Consider the following 18,222-nt stretch of genomic DNA (forward strand, 5'->3'; position numbering starts at 1 on the left):
CCTGGCTCTTGGAGTACTACAATGGTTTTCTAGCACTGTCCTTCCAAAATCTTATGGTTCAATTAGAGAATTGCTGGACTTCTTCCATTGGAAGCTGGGAGTTTTTGAGGTAAGGGCATCTAGAGAGGGAGAGGGTAGAGATGAGTCCAGAGAAATAAAGTTAATCCTTGTCAATTACCAAGCTCTACTTGACATATTCTCATTTCAACCTGTCACTTTCAGATTCTTCTCTGGGAAGGGAAAATATAGATGCTCCCCAGATTTCAAATCTATTTATAATGGTAACAAGGCAACTTGAGGCAGCATGTGCTCATCATGAGCTAATCACCCTCTGCTATGCCTTGTATTTCCTAATTAGTGGCCTGTTGGTTGCCTAACAATCAAGTTGGAACCTTATCCAGGTGGTAGGCATAGGAAGGGCAGGCAGGGAGCAAAAGAGCTCTGAGCCCAGTGGAGCTGAACTTGGCAGACTTTCTAACAACAGGTGGGCTTCACACCTTACCTTAAAATCCATCCCTTTTAAAGAGGCAGCCTCTAATTCCATGGTGTATTAGTTAGGGTTCTCTAGAGAAACAGAATCAACAGGGAACACTTGCAAATATAAAATTTATAAAAGTGTCTCATGTGACCACAGGAACGCAGAGTCCAAAATCCACAGGGCAGGCTGCGAAGCCAACAACTCCGATGGATGGCCTGGATGAACTCCACAGGAGAGGCTCACCAACCAAAGCAGGAATGGAACCTGTCTCCTCTGAGTCCTCCTTAAAAGGCTTCCCATGATTAGATTTAGCATCACTCATTGCAGAAGACACTCCCCTTTGGCTGATTACAAATGGAATCAGCTGTGGATGCAGCTGATGTGATCATGACCTAATCCTATGAAATGTCCTCATTGCAACAGACAGGCTAGTGCTTGCCCAATCAGATGAACAGGTACCACAACTTGGCCAAGTTGACACGTGTCCCTAACCATGACACATGGGTACTAATAGGCAAATGGTAGGTCTCCAAATATGTATCCTTTCTGCACAGGACCTCTCCATAGAGAAAGGCTGTCTTTCCAACCCATCTTGGCTCAACGATGTAGACCTAGCAAGCTACATGAGATGAAGAAGAAATAATTAAATATGTATCTGTAGCTGGTAATGGGACAAGATCCTCTAACCATCCTTCCTTCCTTCCAACAAATATTTATTGAAATCTTATTGTCTGCCAGACTCTATTCTAGACACTTGAGATACATCCATGATCAAGAACCACTTCATAAAAGGCACCCATAATTTATCATCTAAACTGGGGCACAGTTGGTGATGAAAGGGGCACTATTGATAATTACTCTGGACTGCCTCAAGCAAACTGGGATATAAAGTTATTCCAACTTGAAACCCAGAGGAGCATAAAGAGATTGTATCCACATTCTATATACCCTTGAACTGGCCCCTCCCTTTCTGACCTTGATCTGTAGCCTAAAAGCTATGTTTACAAAGATCATCTATCAGCTTCAGGATCTGCTGAGTCTTTAGTGGGGTAGTGGATTCCTACACAGCCAAAGGTCACCGAGTATCTTCAGGTGAAAATTTTACAATTTAATGCTCTTGGTTGCAGAAAATAGACACTTATTCTGGCTAATTCAAGCAAGAAGGTATTTATGGGAAGGCTCTGAGGGGCTCAGGGGATCAATTGAAGTTTGGAAAAATAAGCTTCGAAATAGACAAGAAGTAAGGCAGCCTTGGAGGGTTGTGAATCAGGCAGCACAGGAATGTTTACCTGATAGCATCTTACCAAGGTTCCTCTTCTGAGAGGAATGAATTCCAATAGTCTCTTCTATCTCTGGGTCACTGAAGATTCATATTTCCAGATAAATTCCCCAACTGGTGAAGTTTAAGCCACATACTCACTCAGAGCTGAAGTGAGGAAAATGATCTGGGGGATGCAGCCTCTAAGTATTGCTTTGACTTCTGAAGTGTGAGTAGGGGCATTCAAATTTACTATTCCTCTTAGACTACACATACTAGGGAAAGAGTTATCCCTCCTCCCACCAAAAGCAACATGTGAGCAGTTATTACAAGTGAATGCATGCTGCAGAGAGGGAAGGTCCATTACAAGGGCTCGTCAAGTGATTTTTTAAATCACTTATTCTCTCAATCCTTGTTGAGCATAAATCAAGAAACTAAGGGCCTGGCACTGTTAGGAGTTGCAATTTCAGACGTGAATAAGAGACCCCATTCATGATCTCATGGAACTTAGAAGATTGAATAATTACTTACAAGAATGTTCCTTGATACTGTTTTGGGAAACAAAGGTCTATGATAATATGGAAAAAGATACTGGAGAGAGGGGAGGGTTTCTTTTTTTCCCCAGGGGGAAGGGTAATGGTTAAAGTTCAAGAAGAATTCTAAAAAAATTACATTTTACATTAGACATTAAAGAAACACTGGAATTTTCATATACTTTTTTTTCCCATCTAGAATGTTCTTTCTCCTTCTCTCTCTGGCAAAGTGATGGCATGCTGTAAGTTGAGGGAGGGACAGAATTAAAAGATGGATGGGAGTGGGAAATGGACTAGAAAGAAGATTATGAAATAAATGAAAAATCAGGACTTAGGTTCAGAAAGATGGTGATCTAATCTACACATGATGAAATTTGTGTTTTCTATGTCATTCCAGGTTTCTATAATTAGCTTATATTCATTTCATAATTATAAAAAAAGAAGAAAGAAAAACCACATCAAATGTCCATAATGGTTCTCTAGGTCTAGTGGATTTCCGGGCATTTCCTTAGAGTCCTTTTTAATAAACTTTTTAAAAATGTAATGAGATTGTTCTGCAGTACTGATTATTATGCACAGTTAAAATAGGAACATTCATAGGTCAAAGATGGACAATAATTTCAAAATAGATTTGTGGTAACATAATATCTGTTGGAGGATGGTTTATTGGTCTTTATAAATGGAAAAAGAAACTGTAATTACTTAGGTCTTTCACAATGAGTATTAAAGATACAGGAAATCATTACTCAAGATTCTTGGCAAAGGAAATGGCTCCTATTTTACACTCCGCTACTCTTTTATCTTCTTCCTTTCACAAAAGTAGAGAAACTTTTTTGTTCAGTAATTTTGCTGGCAACATCCCATCCATAAGTAATTTGCCATTGTTAACAAATGTTGGAACAAAACAACAATTAAGGTTTATAAGTGGCTATCAAACATGGCTAGAGATTCTGTATGAACTTCAAGGTAAAGAACCAAGTTTGGGAAAGATTTTGGTGCTGGGAAAGCAGTTTAAACAAAAAAGAAACTTCAGACCAATTTTTGTCCCCGAGCTTTAGCTCCTACCTGAGACTCTGGTACAAGTTCATGACTACATCGGAATGGGAACGTTGGAGGCCACAGCCCTTGCAGTCATAGCCCTGGGTGAGGTCACACTTGGACTGTCAGCTGGGGGGAGGGGAAGCAGGACCAAACCAGTCTCACAAGCTTCTGGGGAAGGGATGGCCAGCTCTCTACACAATTTCCTATATTTGGTATAGGCTTTTTATGAGTATTTACCAACATACTGTGCCACCTTCCTTCCTTCAATTGAAGTCTCTCCCACACTGAGCTCTCAAGATTAACAGACTCCCCAACTGAGACTCTTCTAGGGCATTTCATCTACCTCTGTGGGCATGAGCATGATATCACAGCAAGAACTTAACCTGTGATGGCCCATACATCAAGGTACCAATTCAGCCTCTAAGTTGATTAGCTCTGTGGTCTGGGTATATCTCTAACCTCTCTAAGCCTCAGTTGTCTCTCCTGTGCTTATGAAGAAAAATAATTAATATGCAATATATAATAGGTTCAGCTCAAATGAACAGTCTGTCTGCTCCCACCCACTCTTCTAGGACTCCTGTATGGCAGAGTATAAGTGAGTCCTTGCTAGGACAGAAAAGTAAGAAGCCTCAGACCCCAAGCCTTGCTCTTTCTCCCCCATGACCCCAAAGGGCCTACTCCAGTCCATCCAACAATCCAATGGTACTGCTCCTCCCTTCTGTGGGACACCATGAACCAAATTCAGAAAACTAGAATACCACCACCACCAATTTTTACACCTGGGCTTTTGTCGAGTCTCAGAGAAGAGCCACAATGCCAATAATTTTGTAGAGGCACAATGCAGGCTGGATTGGTGCAGGAGACAAGGGGCCAGGCCTATGGCTGGCTGGTGGGCTCTGAAGTATGAATACCACATTGTTAAATGCAGCCGTCCCTCCAGCTGAATGTCTCCTTTTCTTTATAACAAATCAGAGAGCAGGCAAGGTCCTCTCTCGGGAACCTATCATTAACTTTATCATTGTGGTTATTATCAACCATGTGCCAATTTCCAGGCGTCTTTTAGGACCTTTCAATTATGATGTACTGAGGTTTTTTTCCCTCCGTTCCTTTCTTCCTGGTGTCCCCCCATTCTATCCCTCCACCCCATTCCAAGTGCCAGTTTCTTTTTCTTTCCTTCTCCCAAATTGTTTTCTGTATAAAACAAAGGCAATAATAAGGATTGAAACTAAGCAGGATTTGGAATTTCTCTGACACAGGGGAAAAACTATTTGTATATTATTCACCGTACTCCGAGTTATTCATCAGAAGTTTCATTTTTCACTGAAGTATTTTCCTTATCTTAAAGCCACTGACACGAATATATATCATGAAGTTAAAAAGATTGAATTACACTCCATCGGCTACAGCCAAGATTCATGAGACTCAAAGCCCCAGCTAGTCCCTGGGTGTACCAAGCCGTGGCATTTTACAGTTTTTCCCTTTCTCAGCGAACACACACTAACAGGGTTTGTCTCTTCATTGTGATATGGGAATGATTGAAAATATGTTCTGTATTGCTTGATAAAAGACCTTTGCCAAAAGGGAGAACCAATCTGTCATTCAAGCACATTTCCCAGGGGATTCTAAGATGGGCTTGAGCCAGGTTTAATGGATGTTTCTGAGCAGTGGATGCTGCCTGCTGGGCCCAGGGCAGAAGCTTCTGTGCGGGCTTGAGGGGTTGCAGGCCCCAGCGGGAAACCTCTTAAGTCTCAGCACACATTAGAAGGTGGGTTAGTGGCCTTGTTCCCTGATAACTGAGGTCCTGGGGCTAGGGCAGCTGGAAGGTTCATCCATCCATACCATTTTTACTAAGAGGGTATCCAAGGAACAACAACTGTCTAACAGACTGTATTAGTTTCCCAGAACTGTCATAACAAATGGCCACACACTAGGTGGCTTAAAACAACAGGAATTTATTCTCTCACAATTCTGGATGCTAGAAGTTGGAATCAATGTGTTGGCAGGGTTGGTTCTTTCTGGATGCTCTGAGGGAGAATTCATTCCCTTCCTCTCTTCCAGCTTCTGGTGGTTGCTGGCAATCTCAGCATTCATGCATGGCTTGGAAACACATCCCTCAAATTTCTGCTTTGGTCTTCACATTGCCTTCCCCTCCCTGTGGTGGTCCCCCCTTCTCTCTTATAAGGACATGTGTTATTGGACTTGGGGTCCACCTGGTCAGTCTAGGATAATCTTGTCTAAAGAGCCTTCATTATATCTGCAAAGACCCTTCTTCCAAATGAGATCACTTTATAGGTTCTGGGCAGACACACATTTTGGAAGGCCACCATTTCAACCCACCACATAGGCCCATTCTGAAAAAAAGGATAAAAGTTTGGGTAGCCAGAATGTCTATGTGGGTGCCCACATCACACAGAGGCCCCTCTGCCCCTTAGCTATCAGCATCTGGCACCAGGCCTGTGGTCCACATCTTTTCTTTAATTCTTCCTTCTCCATTAAAGCTCATCAGGCTGGTGCTCCAGTCCTTTGACTCTCTACAGTGGGTCTGGATTGCCTGCTCTGGGTTTGTTCTCCTAGACTGCGTTTCTATAACTATGAGGTGCCTTAGGGTGTACAAGCCTTTAATCACACACAGCTAGTGATCTGTAATTAACAAGATAGGCCACACTTACACTCTGCCCCTATTTCTCTGAAGGCAGAAATAGAGAGAGATCTGGTTGCTCAGATTCTAGGACATGAATTGAGCTCCAGTGCTAGCTGTTAAGGTCACTGAGCTATTATATGGCCATCTCTCAGAAAAGAAACTCTTGCAATTCTTATACTTTCATGAAATAAATTGAGCCATTATATCCCTGGATTCTAGTTGGAGTTTACAGGAAAGGGGTTTCTGGTGAAGTGATCTCACAAACCTCTAGGGTGGGTCACATGCATCATTCTGGTTTACCAAAACATTCTGCAAATGGGGTTTGTGGCCTAGGATTGGGAATGAGAAGGTGACAGGTTTTCCTCTTTGTCTTTCCCCTTGGGACTCTTGGGAACATCGTGGGTAGGGGCAGTTGTGGTTTGAGACAGGAGTGGGGCAGTTCGGATGCCTTAGGCCCTCCTAAACCATCTTATATCTATAAAAGCCTTCTGTTACTTCATAGAGTAGTTGTATATTGAGTGCAAAGGGTTTTATTCTTTTAATACAATGGAGTTAGAGCAATTCCATGCACTCTTCACTACTGGGAACAACACAGCCAGACACAATAACCTAATTTAGACGTTAGAGAATGGTATGGGGTGGGTACATGGACGGACAAATAGGAGAAGTGGAGGAAGGCAACCTGCAGTGATTGAGAAGTCTCCAACACGTACCCACAGCTTAGCATTGCTTATATAATTCTAGCCCTTCTCCAGGTAGAAAGGTCTATGTGCAAAGTCCCAGATGTACCCAGGATCATTCTGGTCACCAAACTACCTGAGCCTTGAAAGCCCTCCTCCCTTCATTCATCTAATTCCTGACACCATGGAACAGACCCAGTACAGAAGTACCTGTCCCAGCTCAACTCTACCTGCCCTTCTTTGCTTCCTAGGGAGTCACGTGTATGCTTGCTATCATAATTTGGGGGGGGGGGGGGTCTTTTACTACTCTATGAGAGGCAGAGACTGTCAGGAAAGGAGCATAGGAGTTAGAACAGAAGTCCTAGCTTCTAGTTCCAAATCTTCTCATATTATTTGGGTGAACTTAGGCAAGTAATTCAGTCTATCTGGACCCATTTCCTCTTCTATAAATAGGAGCCAATATTGAAGAGAAAGCATGTCTGCCCTGCCTATCTCATCAGGTCATTGTATGAATCAAATGAGACACCCCATTCTGCAGTGAGTTTAATATACTGGCTCAGAGCTGTGACAACAATGAACTGAGTATGAAGGTAATTTCCTGGTTCTCCCTTCACCTGTGTTTGCTCTTCTACTGTGTCGGCGCACCCAAGCCCAGCCTTTGAGTGTTAGCTGCTAATGCCTCACAGCTGTTCTCCTTCTACAGTGGCATCCCCATGGCTGATGGGAGCCACCTTACTTGGAAGTAACATCCCCAACCCCCGCCCACACCTGGTGGGGGCACAGCCAATGCTGTCTGACACAAGAGTAGAAAATGCCAGCTCTCTTGCCTCAAGATGGGGTAAGTCTGTTGTGTAATTTATACTATGGAACTCCTGGGGGCTCAGGCCATGACTAAGCTTAATCTGAGATGACAGTTTTGCTCAACTCTTTCCCCCATTTTATCCTTCTTCCCTCTTTCTCATAGGGCACACCCTTAGTAAATCACGGGCCCCGTATCCCCGTCTCAGGCTCTGCACATAGGTTTCATGACCTAGGATGCCATCTCATGTCTGTGGGATCATGAACCAAGAGATTCCTGTGATTCAAAGTGTCCTTACAGATAAAAGTTACATTGGACAGCTCCCTTCTCCCCAGTATAATAACTCAAACGAAAGTCAGCTCCTCTGCAGTGCACCAGAGCAGAAGATTTCTGAGATATGGGATATGGGAGCACAGGGGCCTGGGGGCAAGGCCAGAGTTCCATAGCCCATCTCAGCAAAGGGCTTACATGGCCACCTGCCCTCCTCCAGGAATTTTCCTCTGTGGCTGCCCAGCTCCCAAACTCAAAAACAATTATCATCCACACAAGCTGAGCTTTCTTGAAAGTGATTGTTTAGTGGGAACATCTGGTGTGTGAATGGAAGGCCTGTATTTTTGCCCTTCCCTCCCTCCAGTCAACACTAAGTGAATACTTTAAAAGGCTGCCGTGCTTCCCTCCCAAGGCCTGGAGAACTGCTTTATCATTTCACTGCATATTTTCATCCTCCCAGAAACTTTTTTTTTAGCAGAGTCCTTGCCTGGTGGAAGGGGATATGAGCCACAACATGTGAGACATTCTTGCCAATTAAATATTTCCAACATCTCTGTTTGCCGAAGAAAACATTGCTATTACCTTGTTGAATTATTACTAATTAAGTAGGGCCATCTCACCATTCCCAGCATCAGTTTGCTCTAAGTGCTATGGGTTTTATTTTCCTGCTTTTAATAGGTCTGAATGTAGGCTTACACACACACCTTGTCATGTCTGCATATAGAAGATATCATTTGGGACTTTCATGCTATACACAAGGGAGCACTGAACATGCCTCCATGTATTATCTTTTCTTTAATTAAATCCAGCCTTATCTTGATTGCTCTTTCCAACTGTCCTTCCCAAAGTTCATAGCTACTATGTGGGTGATCATTGACTGTGTAGATGTGCTTATTGATTACATTGCTATTTCCAATGATTAGTTTGGGTCAGAAGCCTTCTGTATGATGCCTTCTGCATAGTACAGGAATAAAGACAACAAAATCAGATCTGGGTCCTGTCATTTCTGACTGGTGACCTTGGGCAAGTGACTTAACCTCACTCAGCCTTAGTTCACTTCCATCTTAAAATGCAAATAATAATAGATATTATTTGAAGACATATAAGATGATTGTTTGAAGACATATAAGACGATTCTTTCTTCCCACTCATCTCCCATTTATTGGATGCTAATATGATTGCCTCTAAGTCTGTACTTTATTCTTGTGACTTGAATTTAGTGCTTTCAATAAAAAAAAAATGAATTAATTAGTCAAGCCAACATAAGGCATTCCTCTTGGCAAAACCAAAAGGTAATCACCAGACTGTTTGTAGCCTTTTGGCAGAGAGAAACCAACCATTCTGTCAAATGGGCAAAAAGACCAGGTGGCGAACTAATGATTTTAAACTTTCAAGCTGAGAATAATGTGTTACCAGTATGAACTGTCCTTGGTTGGCAGATAGAGAATCATACCGCCCCTCAATTATTGCAGAAATTGTGTCTTCCCAAATGGTGAATTTAGTTGCTATTTCAAATTTCCCTCTCATTCATTTTCCAATGAACTCATAGGAAAGAATTTATCTTATCTGTTCCCCACTCTGAGAACTATTTGAGGGCAGTTAAGATAGGGCATTTACTCTCTAAGTGTCTGATATAAAGTAGTTAGTAAATTCTTGATGAGGTCATCAAGTTTACAATGAAAAGATTATGTGTCTTGGATAAAATCCATATCTGTGTTAATTAAGATTATTTTGTTGTATTGAACTCAGACCCTGAATAAATTATCTTTGAATTTTAGACATTATTCTTGGTTTCTGACTTTCAAATTCCATTATCTTTGGACTTTAGACATTATTCTTGGTTTCTGACTTTCAAATTCCCAGTTCCAGTTCTCAAAGTACTGTCTTCTCTTAGGAACTATGTGCCTCAACTGTGAATTCCTCTGCCTGCCTCCCCATATTCCTCTCTCCCATCCCTAATTTTACCTGTCCTTTCAGCCGATGTTCCTGAAACTAGAAGAATTTATGCTAAGAGATCAAGGGAAATTTCAAAGACAGGGAATCTAATTATGCTAGCTTGTCTTTTAGAGCCAACAAGTCACAATCTCTGGCCAGCTTTTGAAATGACCATCTATTGAGAAGTTGTCCATCCTCAGCCCAGTTGGCTGAGACCTTGAATGTGAGAAATCATGGGGCAAAGTATGACCTCGCCATTGTACATATGGATGAGGCAACTTCTCTGATATAGCAATGGTTGGTTACTGTTCCTTCTCTCCCACAAGCCTGCTGCATCTTTTATGAGTTGAAATTGAGCAGAAAAAAAATATTTCCTCCTGGAGCATATGTTCATGGGGTAAAAACTAGGTGTTTCCTAAGCATGAAATTTAGATTACCCTCTGAGCCAAAAGCTAGGAAGAATTCAACATACAGAAAATGAAATTAGCCATCTGTAGAAAAATCTACCCTAAACAATAAGCAGTTTTACTCCCAGGTTCAATGATTTGAGTGTTACCAATCTCAAGAGAGTATGATTGTTTAGCAGAGCTAAAACTGTTGTCTTTTTCATCCTCACTAGTTTAGGTTTTCTAAAGCTGTCAAAATGCAATATTCCAGAAATGGGTTGACTTTTTCAACGGGGATTTATTAGATTATAAATTTATAGTTCTTAGACCAAAGAAATATCCATGTTACAGCATCCAGAGGAGGTATCTGGAAAGGGTGCTGGCATCTGGGGTTCCTCTGTCTCATGCAAAGGCATGTGGCAAATCCTTTTGTTCTTTTCTCCAAAATGTCTCTGAGCTTCTATGAGTCCTTGCATATTTCTCCCAGGGCGTATCTGTCTCTGAGCTCTTTCCAAAATGTCTCTGTCTTTTATCTTCTCAGTAAGTACTCCAGCAAGGGAATTAAGACCCACTTTGAATGGGTTGGGTCACATCTCCATGGGAACAATCTAAGCAAAAAGTCCCGCCCATAATAGGTATGCCCCCCACAAGAATGGATTAAAGAACATGCTCTTTACTGGGGTACATAACAAATTCAAACCAGCACACTCACTGAGAAGAAGAAATGTGCCAGCAGAAAGGAATTTCCTGCATTAAGAAAAGAAATAGGAATCCAAAGAAGGATGTTTGGAGTGAAAGAGAGGGCCTCTTAGACATCAGACATGAGGTTTCAAATCCTGCATGCTTGTTATCTATCTCCTTGTCAATTCCCATCTACTCTTCACCCTTCTGCATCTGAACGAATTCCCCATCATTTTGTGAAAATGCTTTGTCCAAATTTATCAGTGACCCACCTCACCCCAGCTGCCAAAATCGTGGACCCTATTTAAACCTCAAGCAATAGTTTAAAAAGTTTATAATAGGAAAGTTCTGGAAATTTCTTTTTACCCTGTCCCTTGTGTAACTTTTTCCTAATACCTCAAGCCTAATTAATTCACATCTTTTTGAAGGCTATTTCTTTTCTTTGCTCTTCCACTAACCACTGGTGTTTTTAAAATCTTTCTTTCAACCTTCTGCTTTTATCACTCTCCACAAGACTCCTGTAGCTGCTCTCAAGATTTTACCACCTGTATACCAATAATCCCTAAATTGTACCGTCCACTTTGAAAGCTAAAACCATTCTCCTAGTCTAGAAACTCAGGTCTCTACTCAGTGATGTACTGAAAAATGTTTAACAACCGACTTCTGGGGTCTGGAGGAAGAAGGAAGGGCCCTGATTTGATGATTGCTTATTTCCATTGTGTAAGTAAACTGACTGCAGCAAAACAATTGATCTTCAGATAACAACTGAATTCTGGCTTCCAACTTGATATAAAGTGGCTCCCAAAATTTTTGAAAATTTAACAGATGGCTCTCCAGAGCTGCCATGACCCAGTTCCAGCTTACTATTGCTTCTGCAAATTGTCTGCTTGACTAGTGTATAGAGCCCTCAAACTCTACATAGTCAAAGCTGAACTTTCTATGACTTACATGTCTATTTTCTTCAAAACTAGCGATCTGAATCATCAGAACTAAAAATATAATCACCATGAGAGCAGGTATCTTGTTTACTTATTTCCTACCTTATCTCTAGCATCTTGAATTTTCCTTGGGATCTAGTAAACACCTAACAAATACTTTTGGAAGGGGTAAGACATTGACTCCAGCATTAAACACTCTGTGTGTTGGATCTACTTCACTTTTAAAACAATAACATATCAGATTCATATGGATTTAGCGAATTCATTACTAAAAATGGAAAAAAATTGACTTCTGAACCTAAAAGTGGAGAACCCAAAACTGGACTGCAAGAATCCATCAAGGCCCTTTGCAGTCAGTTGTCCACATTTCTGTTCTACCACCCTGTACATGTGCCAGAAATAAAAATTGTGAACATGTTTGCCAAAGTGCTATAATGTAAGGAAATATCACCAATTAAAACCACTCAGAATAGTCCCTGTGGTCTCTATCAGATAGACTTGAAAGTACAGGAGTTTGAGATATTTCTCAATCTCTATTCAGATTCAAGCTTGTTCAAATTCTTAAGCTGGTAGCCTTCGGTGACATACTTGGCCTTTGTTTTGTCAACTATAAAATACTTAAGTATTTAACTTACATTGTGAGAAAAAGACATAATGTATATAATACAGCAAGTACTTAATTGTTGTTCAAAAAAAGATTGTTTATAATACTAATGAGATGGGGAAAAGAGTTTTGTCCCAGTTGCTGTAAATGTAGGTTTTAGTTGTTTTTCCTACCATTGATGCACGAGTGGCCTGTGCATGGTAGGTACTCATCAAACACAAACTGAATGAATGAATTAATGAATAACTGGAAAACAAATTACTATGAAGGCCAGTGACTTTTCCTCCATAAGATGCAATGAAATGTCCTTTCTGGAGACTAAGGACTATCAGCAAGAGGTCTTGAGGATAACAGGAATGGTGTCATCTGGGGACCTTTCTCTGTGGTATCTGCTAATCTGGTCACTGGTGACAGAGAGGAGACTTTATCTTCATTTGTTCCCCAAACAGGCACCAATTCTGTCAGTGGAGAAAGGGTCAAAGCCTCTGCAGCTGGCAGTTCTGCATGGCAGGGTCAAAGTACATTCCAGGAACGTTGGAGGCCAGTCTGCATTACTGCAGCTCTGGGTGTTTCTGTCAGGACACAGACTTTCCCCTGCATTGACAGTTCCTAGGTTTGTGTCCAGCAATCAGATATGACTTCCTAGAGTACTGAGCTTATCATGGTCAGGTTCATGTGTCAACTTGGCCAAGTGGTGGTACCTATTTGTCTGGTTGGGCAAGTGCTGGCCTGTGTGTTGCAATGAAGACATTTCATAGAATTAAATCATGATGACATCAGCTGTATCCATAGCTGATTCCACCTGTAATCAGCCAAGGGGAGCATCTTCTACAATGAGTGATACTTAATCTAATCACTGGAAGCCTTTTAAGGAGGATTCAGAAGAGACAGGCTCTCTTCCTGCTTTGGCTGGCGAGCCTCTCCTGTGGAGATCGTCCAGACCCTCCATCGGAATCGTCGGCTTCACAGCCTGCCCTGTGGGTTTTGGACTGTGCATTCCCGCAGTCACATGAGACACTTTTATAAATTTTATATTTGCAAGTGTTCCCTGTTGATTCTGTTTCTCTAGAGAACCCTAGCTAATACAGAGCTGGAAAACATGCCTTGTAAGGCAGGCATACCAGGTAGAAATTCCTCTACATGGACCCTGGAAAAATTTTAAGATATGCAATTAGAACATTCTCCTTCCATTCTAGAGATGAGAAAGTCACCTTGGTGCTCTGGTCATCACCAGAAAGTTACTCAGGGGATTTTCTTTATTCTTTCACCCAAGAGATTTCCAAAGTTACTCTTATTGCCACCACTAACAAACTGAAGTGCAATTGTTGATGATAGTAGGGGGCCCAGTTTTAAAGTCTTCTAGAATCCTATGGAGTTGAGTCCTGAACCTGAGAGATCTCTCTGGCCTTGCATGGGCTGGTCCTAGAAAACTAATTACAACTCATGGATGGATGTATGAGCAAGGCAGTCTGCCACAGCAAAACAGTCCATCTTCAGATGCCCAATTTTCCTGAAATCAGCAATAGAAATAAGACTACGAATGATATCACCCCTCTCCCCATCTGCCTTTTATAGGTACCTCAGTCCATGATAGAACCTCATTATTTCAGAGTGTCCCTCTGGCTCTTATAGTAATCATGATGTGAGAATTCAGTGTTGAAAAACAGAGGCAGACATCTCTAGCTAGAAGTGCTGTTTGGGCCATATAATCGTGAAATCTGCTTCATTGAGGCATAACTAAAATATAATAAAGTGGACAAATTTAAAGTGTATAATATGATAGTCTTTGACATGTGGCTACAGCTATGAAACCTTCACCACATTAAGATAATAAATCCTTCCATCACCCTAAAAATTTTCTCATGTCCATTGGAAATTAATCTCTCCTTCCACCCATATCTTTAGACCACTGACCTGCTTCTGCCACTATAGATTTGTTTGCATTTTATAGAACTTAATATAAGTGTAATCTTATTGTATGTGTTATTTTTTGGTCTGGCTTTTTTTGCTTAGCATCATGCTTTTGAGATTAATCCATGTTTTTATTTCAATGTATCAATAGTCCATTCCTTTTTATTGCTAAGAAGTATTTCATTTTATAGATATACCACAATTGCTTTTTTTATCCATTCAACAATTGATGGGAATTTGTTGTTTCCTGGCTGGGCTAATGCAAATAAAGCTGCCATGAACTTTTGCGTGAAAGTCTATGCATGGGTATAGGGTCATAGCAGGCCATGTGGTAGAAGGGTGTATATTTACCTTTTTAAGAAACTGCCAAGCCATTTGCTAAAGTATATTTTTTGTTTTCCTACTAATGATTGGCAAGAGTCCATTGTGCAGTGCTTTTCCACTCTGACCTAACTAAATCTTTTCAATTGTAGTCCATCTAATAGATATTCAAAGATGTTTCATTTTGTGTTAAATTTGAATCCTAATGATAAGCATTTTTTCATGTGTTGATTAGTTATCTGTATTTCTTCTTTCATAAAGTATCTTTTCAAATCTTTTCCCATATTTTGAATTGGGTTGTTTGTCACCTTATTATTGTCATTGCAAGAGTTCTTTATATATATGTTACAATTCCTTTGTCTGACATATGGATTGCAAATATTTTCTCCCAGTCTGTGGCTTGCCTTTAATTCCAGAAGTCTGGTTAGTGCTCTGTGGCTGTATAACAAATCATTACAAACTTAGTGGCTTAAAATGACACCCATTTATTATCTTGTAGTTCTGTAGGTCATTAATAAGTATACTGGTGCTCAGAGCCTGTTTGAAGTCTGACAAGGCCAAAATCAAAGTGTTGGCAGGGTTGTGTTCCTTTCTGGGGGCTCTGGGGGAAGAACCAGTCATTGGCAGAATTCAGTCCATGTGGTTGTAGGACTGTTTTCTGTTTATTTGACACATGGCCCCTCCATCTTCAAGACAGCAATGTCATATTGAATCATTCTCATGCTTCAAACCTCTCTGACTTTCCCTTCTGCCATCCTTTCCTGTTTTCCAGGGCTCATGTGATTACGTTGGGTCATATAATCCAGAATAATCTACCTATTTTAAGATCAATTTATTATAACTAAGCTGTATCTGCAAAATCCCTTCTGTCATGTAAGGTAGCATATTCCCATTCCCGGGAACTTGGGAATGGAATTTTCTTCAGGACAATAAATCTGCCTACTATAATGTCCTTGAAAGAGCAAAACATGTTGATTTTGATAAAGTCTAATCTATCATGTTTTCTTTATTGTTGTTGCTATCCTGTGTTCTAAAATATCTTTGCTTACACTAAGGTTGCAAATATTTTCTCCATCTCTTCTTCTAGGAGGTCTATTGGTTTAGGTTTCTCATTGAGGTCTATGCCAAGAGATTGGTCATTGAGCCTGTCAAGTTGGAGGGGCCTGAAGACAATTTTGGGCTTTATCCCTATTTCCATTATCAAAGACAAAACTAAACTTACATAAGAGCCTGATAATCAGACATTAATTGAACTGCATTCTAGAATTCTAAAAACTCTTCAGAGGACTATTACAGCATCCAGACTTCCTATAACGTGTTATCCAGTCCATAATGTCCAATGTCCATTCAAAAAATCACTACACATTCCTTTTCTACCTGTATATTATATATATGGATTTTCTTTATATTTATGTTAGTTGACAATTTGTAAAGCCTTAGGTTATTATTTTTTCATCATTTTTTTCTGCCTAAATTTTATTCTACTCCCCTTGTGAAAATCCTATTACATGTAAATTAATTGATTTCATATTTTTCCAAATGTCTCTGAGACTCTATTTATATTCTTCAATTTATGTTTCCTCATTGTTCTCCAGAGATTAGTCAAATTCTATTGAGCCAAATTCTATCGACTTCCACTGCTGCAAGAAAGCAATGGCCGCTAACGGGGCTGACATCTCTGTGTAAATGGTACTGCCTTGTTCCTAAGTCCCTCTGCCCCATGGCCTGGGTGTCAGCCTGGGGCGACCAGCGGGCGGAAGGCACATTTCCTTGGAAGATCTGAACTGGCCTACTCGGCATCTTCTCTATCCTTTATTCTTTTCCTAAGACAGTGAAGGGGACCTGTGTTCATGGTGACCCCTCCCTGGGATCCTGAATTATGACTTAAGTAAAAATAAAAATGTATTGGAAAAATGTAATTAAAAAACAAAAAACTTTCAAAACCATTTCTAATCTTCTGGAAGCCTAGTCAATGAAATTTTCATTGTTCCATTGTTAATAGTTTTCACTCTGAAAATTTCCATTTGGTTCTTTTTTTTTATTTCCATTTGGTTCTTTTCTGATCATTTACATTTTCCTGCTGGTATTTCTTATCTCTGCACTCTTTTTTAAAAAAATCATGTGTATTGAAATATAATTTACATATAGTAAGATTTCCCTATTTTTAGTATGCAATTCTAGGAATTTTAACAAATGCACATAGACATGTTACCACTGTCAAGATAGGGAACTTGTCTCTCACAACCCCTCGTAAACTTTGATCTGTTGCCTGTCCCTAAAGTTTTACATTTTCCAAAAATAATACAAATGAGATGATATAGAATGCAACCTTTTGAATCTGACTTCCTTAAACTTAAGATAATGTATTCAAGATTCAAACACATTCTTGCATGTATCAGTAATTGATCAATCCCTTTTTATTGCTGAACGTTGTCCCATTGTATGGATACCCTACAGTTTTTTTAATACTTTCACCACTTGATAGATATTTGCCCTGGGTGGATTATAAAGAAAGTTGCTATTAACATTGACATATAATTTTTTTTATGTAGACATATATCTTAATTTATCTTGGGTAAATACTCAGGAGTGGGATTGCTGGGTCATATAGCAAATTAATTTTTAACTCTAACTGTCAAACTGTTCTCCAAAATGGCCGAATTATTTTTTCTTTCTTTTCAAAATTCTAACTGATTCCATCCTTACCTACACTTAACAGTAGTAGTATCATTTTTTTTTTTTTTTTAACATGGGCAGGCACTGGGAATCGAACCCGGGTCCTTGGGCATAGCAGGCAAGCATTCTTGCCTGCTGAGCCACCATGGCCCGCCCAGTAGTATAATTTTTATATTAACCTATAGAACATGATAGCGATAAGTGGTATGAATTGGCATTTTGTCTAATGGATAATGATGTTGAGAATGTTTTAATGTGCTTATTTGCTGCCTTTATGTCCTCTTTGGTGAACCAACTATTCAAATATTTTGTCCATTAAAAAATATTGGACTTTTTGCTTATTATTGAGTTGTAAGAGTTCTTTATATGTACTAGATACCAGACATTTATCAAATATGTGTTTTCCAATATTTTGATGCAACTCTATGGTTTGTCTTTTCATTTCCTTCACATCTTTCAAAGAGCGGTAATTTAATTGTTGATGAAGTACAACAGAGAAACAAGAAATCAATTTTGTAGGTTTGCTTTCTATGTCTTATCTAAGAAATCTTTATATAACCTGAAGTAACAAAGATTTTCTCCTAAATTATTTTGAAAAGTTTTATGGTTTTAGGGTTTATATTTAGACCTATTATTCATTTTGTGTTAAATTTTTTATTGGTATGAGGTATGTACTCAGTTTATTTTATTTGTTTTTGTTTGTATTTTTTTGCATATGGATGCCAAATTATTCAAGAAGCATTTATTGAAAATATTATCATTTCTAAATTAAATTGCCTTAGCTCCTTTGTCAAAACTTATTGGACCACATACATATTGGTCTGTTTCTGCACTCCATTCTATTCCTTTAGTTTTTGTGTCAGTCCTTTTACCAATACCACAATGTCTCGATTAATATAGCTTTAGAGTACTCCTGAAACAGCAGAGTGTGAGACCTCCAACTTTGTCCTTTATCAAAATTATTTTGGTTACTTTAGTTTCTTTGATTTTTTTCACATAAATTTTAGAATAGGCATATTGATTTCTTCATAGTTGGAATTATACTGAATCTATTTATCATTTGAGGAAGC

The 18,222-nt window shown here is 39.7% G+C and overlaps 1 protein-coding gene and 1 long non-coding RNA gene across 8 annotated transcripts in view; one reads left to right on the plus strand and one right to left on the minus strand.

Annotated features, from left to right (window-relative positions):
• LOC143654263 (uncharacterized) overlaps window positions 1-3,419 on the minus strand; it is a 62,228-nt gene extending 58,809 nt beyond the window's left edge. For all 4 annotated transcript variants that reach the window (XR_013161724.1, XR_013161726.1, XR_013161723.1 and 1 more), the window contains exon 1: window positions 3,335-3,419. This is a non-coding gene — a long non-coding RNA (uncharacterized LOC143654263). The remainder of the gene's footprint in view (window positions 1-3,334) is intronic.
• Window positions 3,420-3,446: 27 nt separating this feature from the next.
• The window catches only part of LOC143653209 (uncharacterized), a 58,138-nt gene continuing 43,362 nt past the window's right edge, over window positions 3,447-18,222 (plus strand). For 3 of the 4 annotated variants that reach the window (XM_077124417.1, XM_077124416.1, XM_077124418.1), the window contains exons 1-2: window positions 3,447-3,715; window positions 7,335-7,469. In XM_077124417.1, coding sequence (XP_076980532.1) covers window positions 7,352-7,469 — 118 coding nt within the window. In that variant the 5' untranslated portion in view covers window positions 3,447-3,715; window positions 7,335-7,351. The remainder of the gene's footprint in view (window positions 3,716-7,334; window positions 7,470-18,222) is intronic. The other variant, XR_013161161.1, reaches the window with a different exon arrangement.

This window comes from Tamandua tetradactyla, chromosome 13 (assembly GCF_023851605.1).
Source record: "Tamandua tetradactyla isolate mTamTet1 chromosome 13, mTamTet1.pri, whole genome shotgun sequence".
Taxonomy (NCBI): domain Eukaryota; kingdom Metazoa; phylum Chordata; class Mammalia; order Pilosa; family Myrmecophagidae; genus Tamandua; species Tamandua tetradactyla.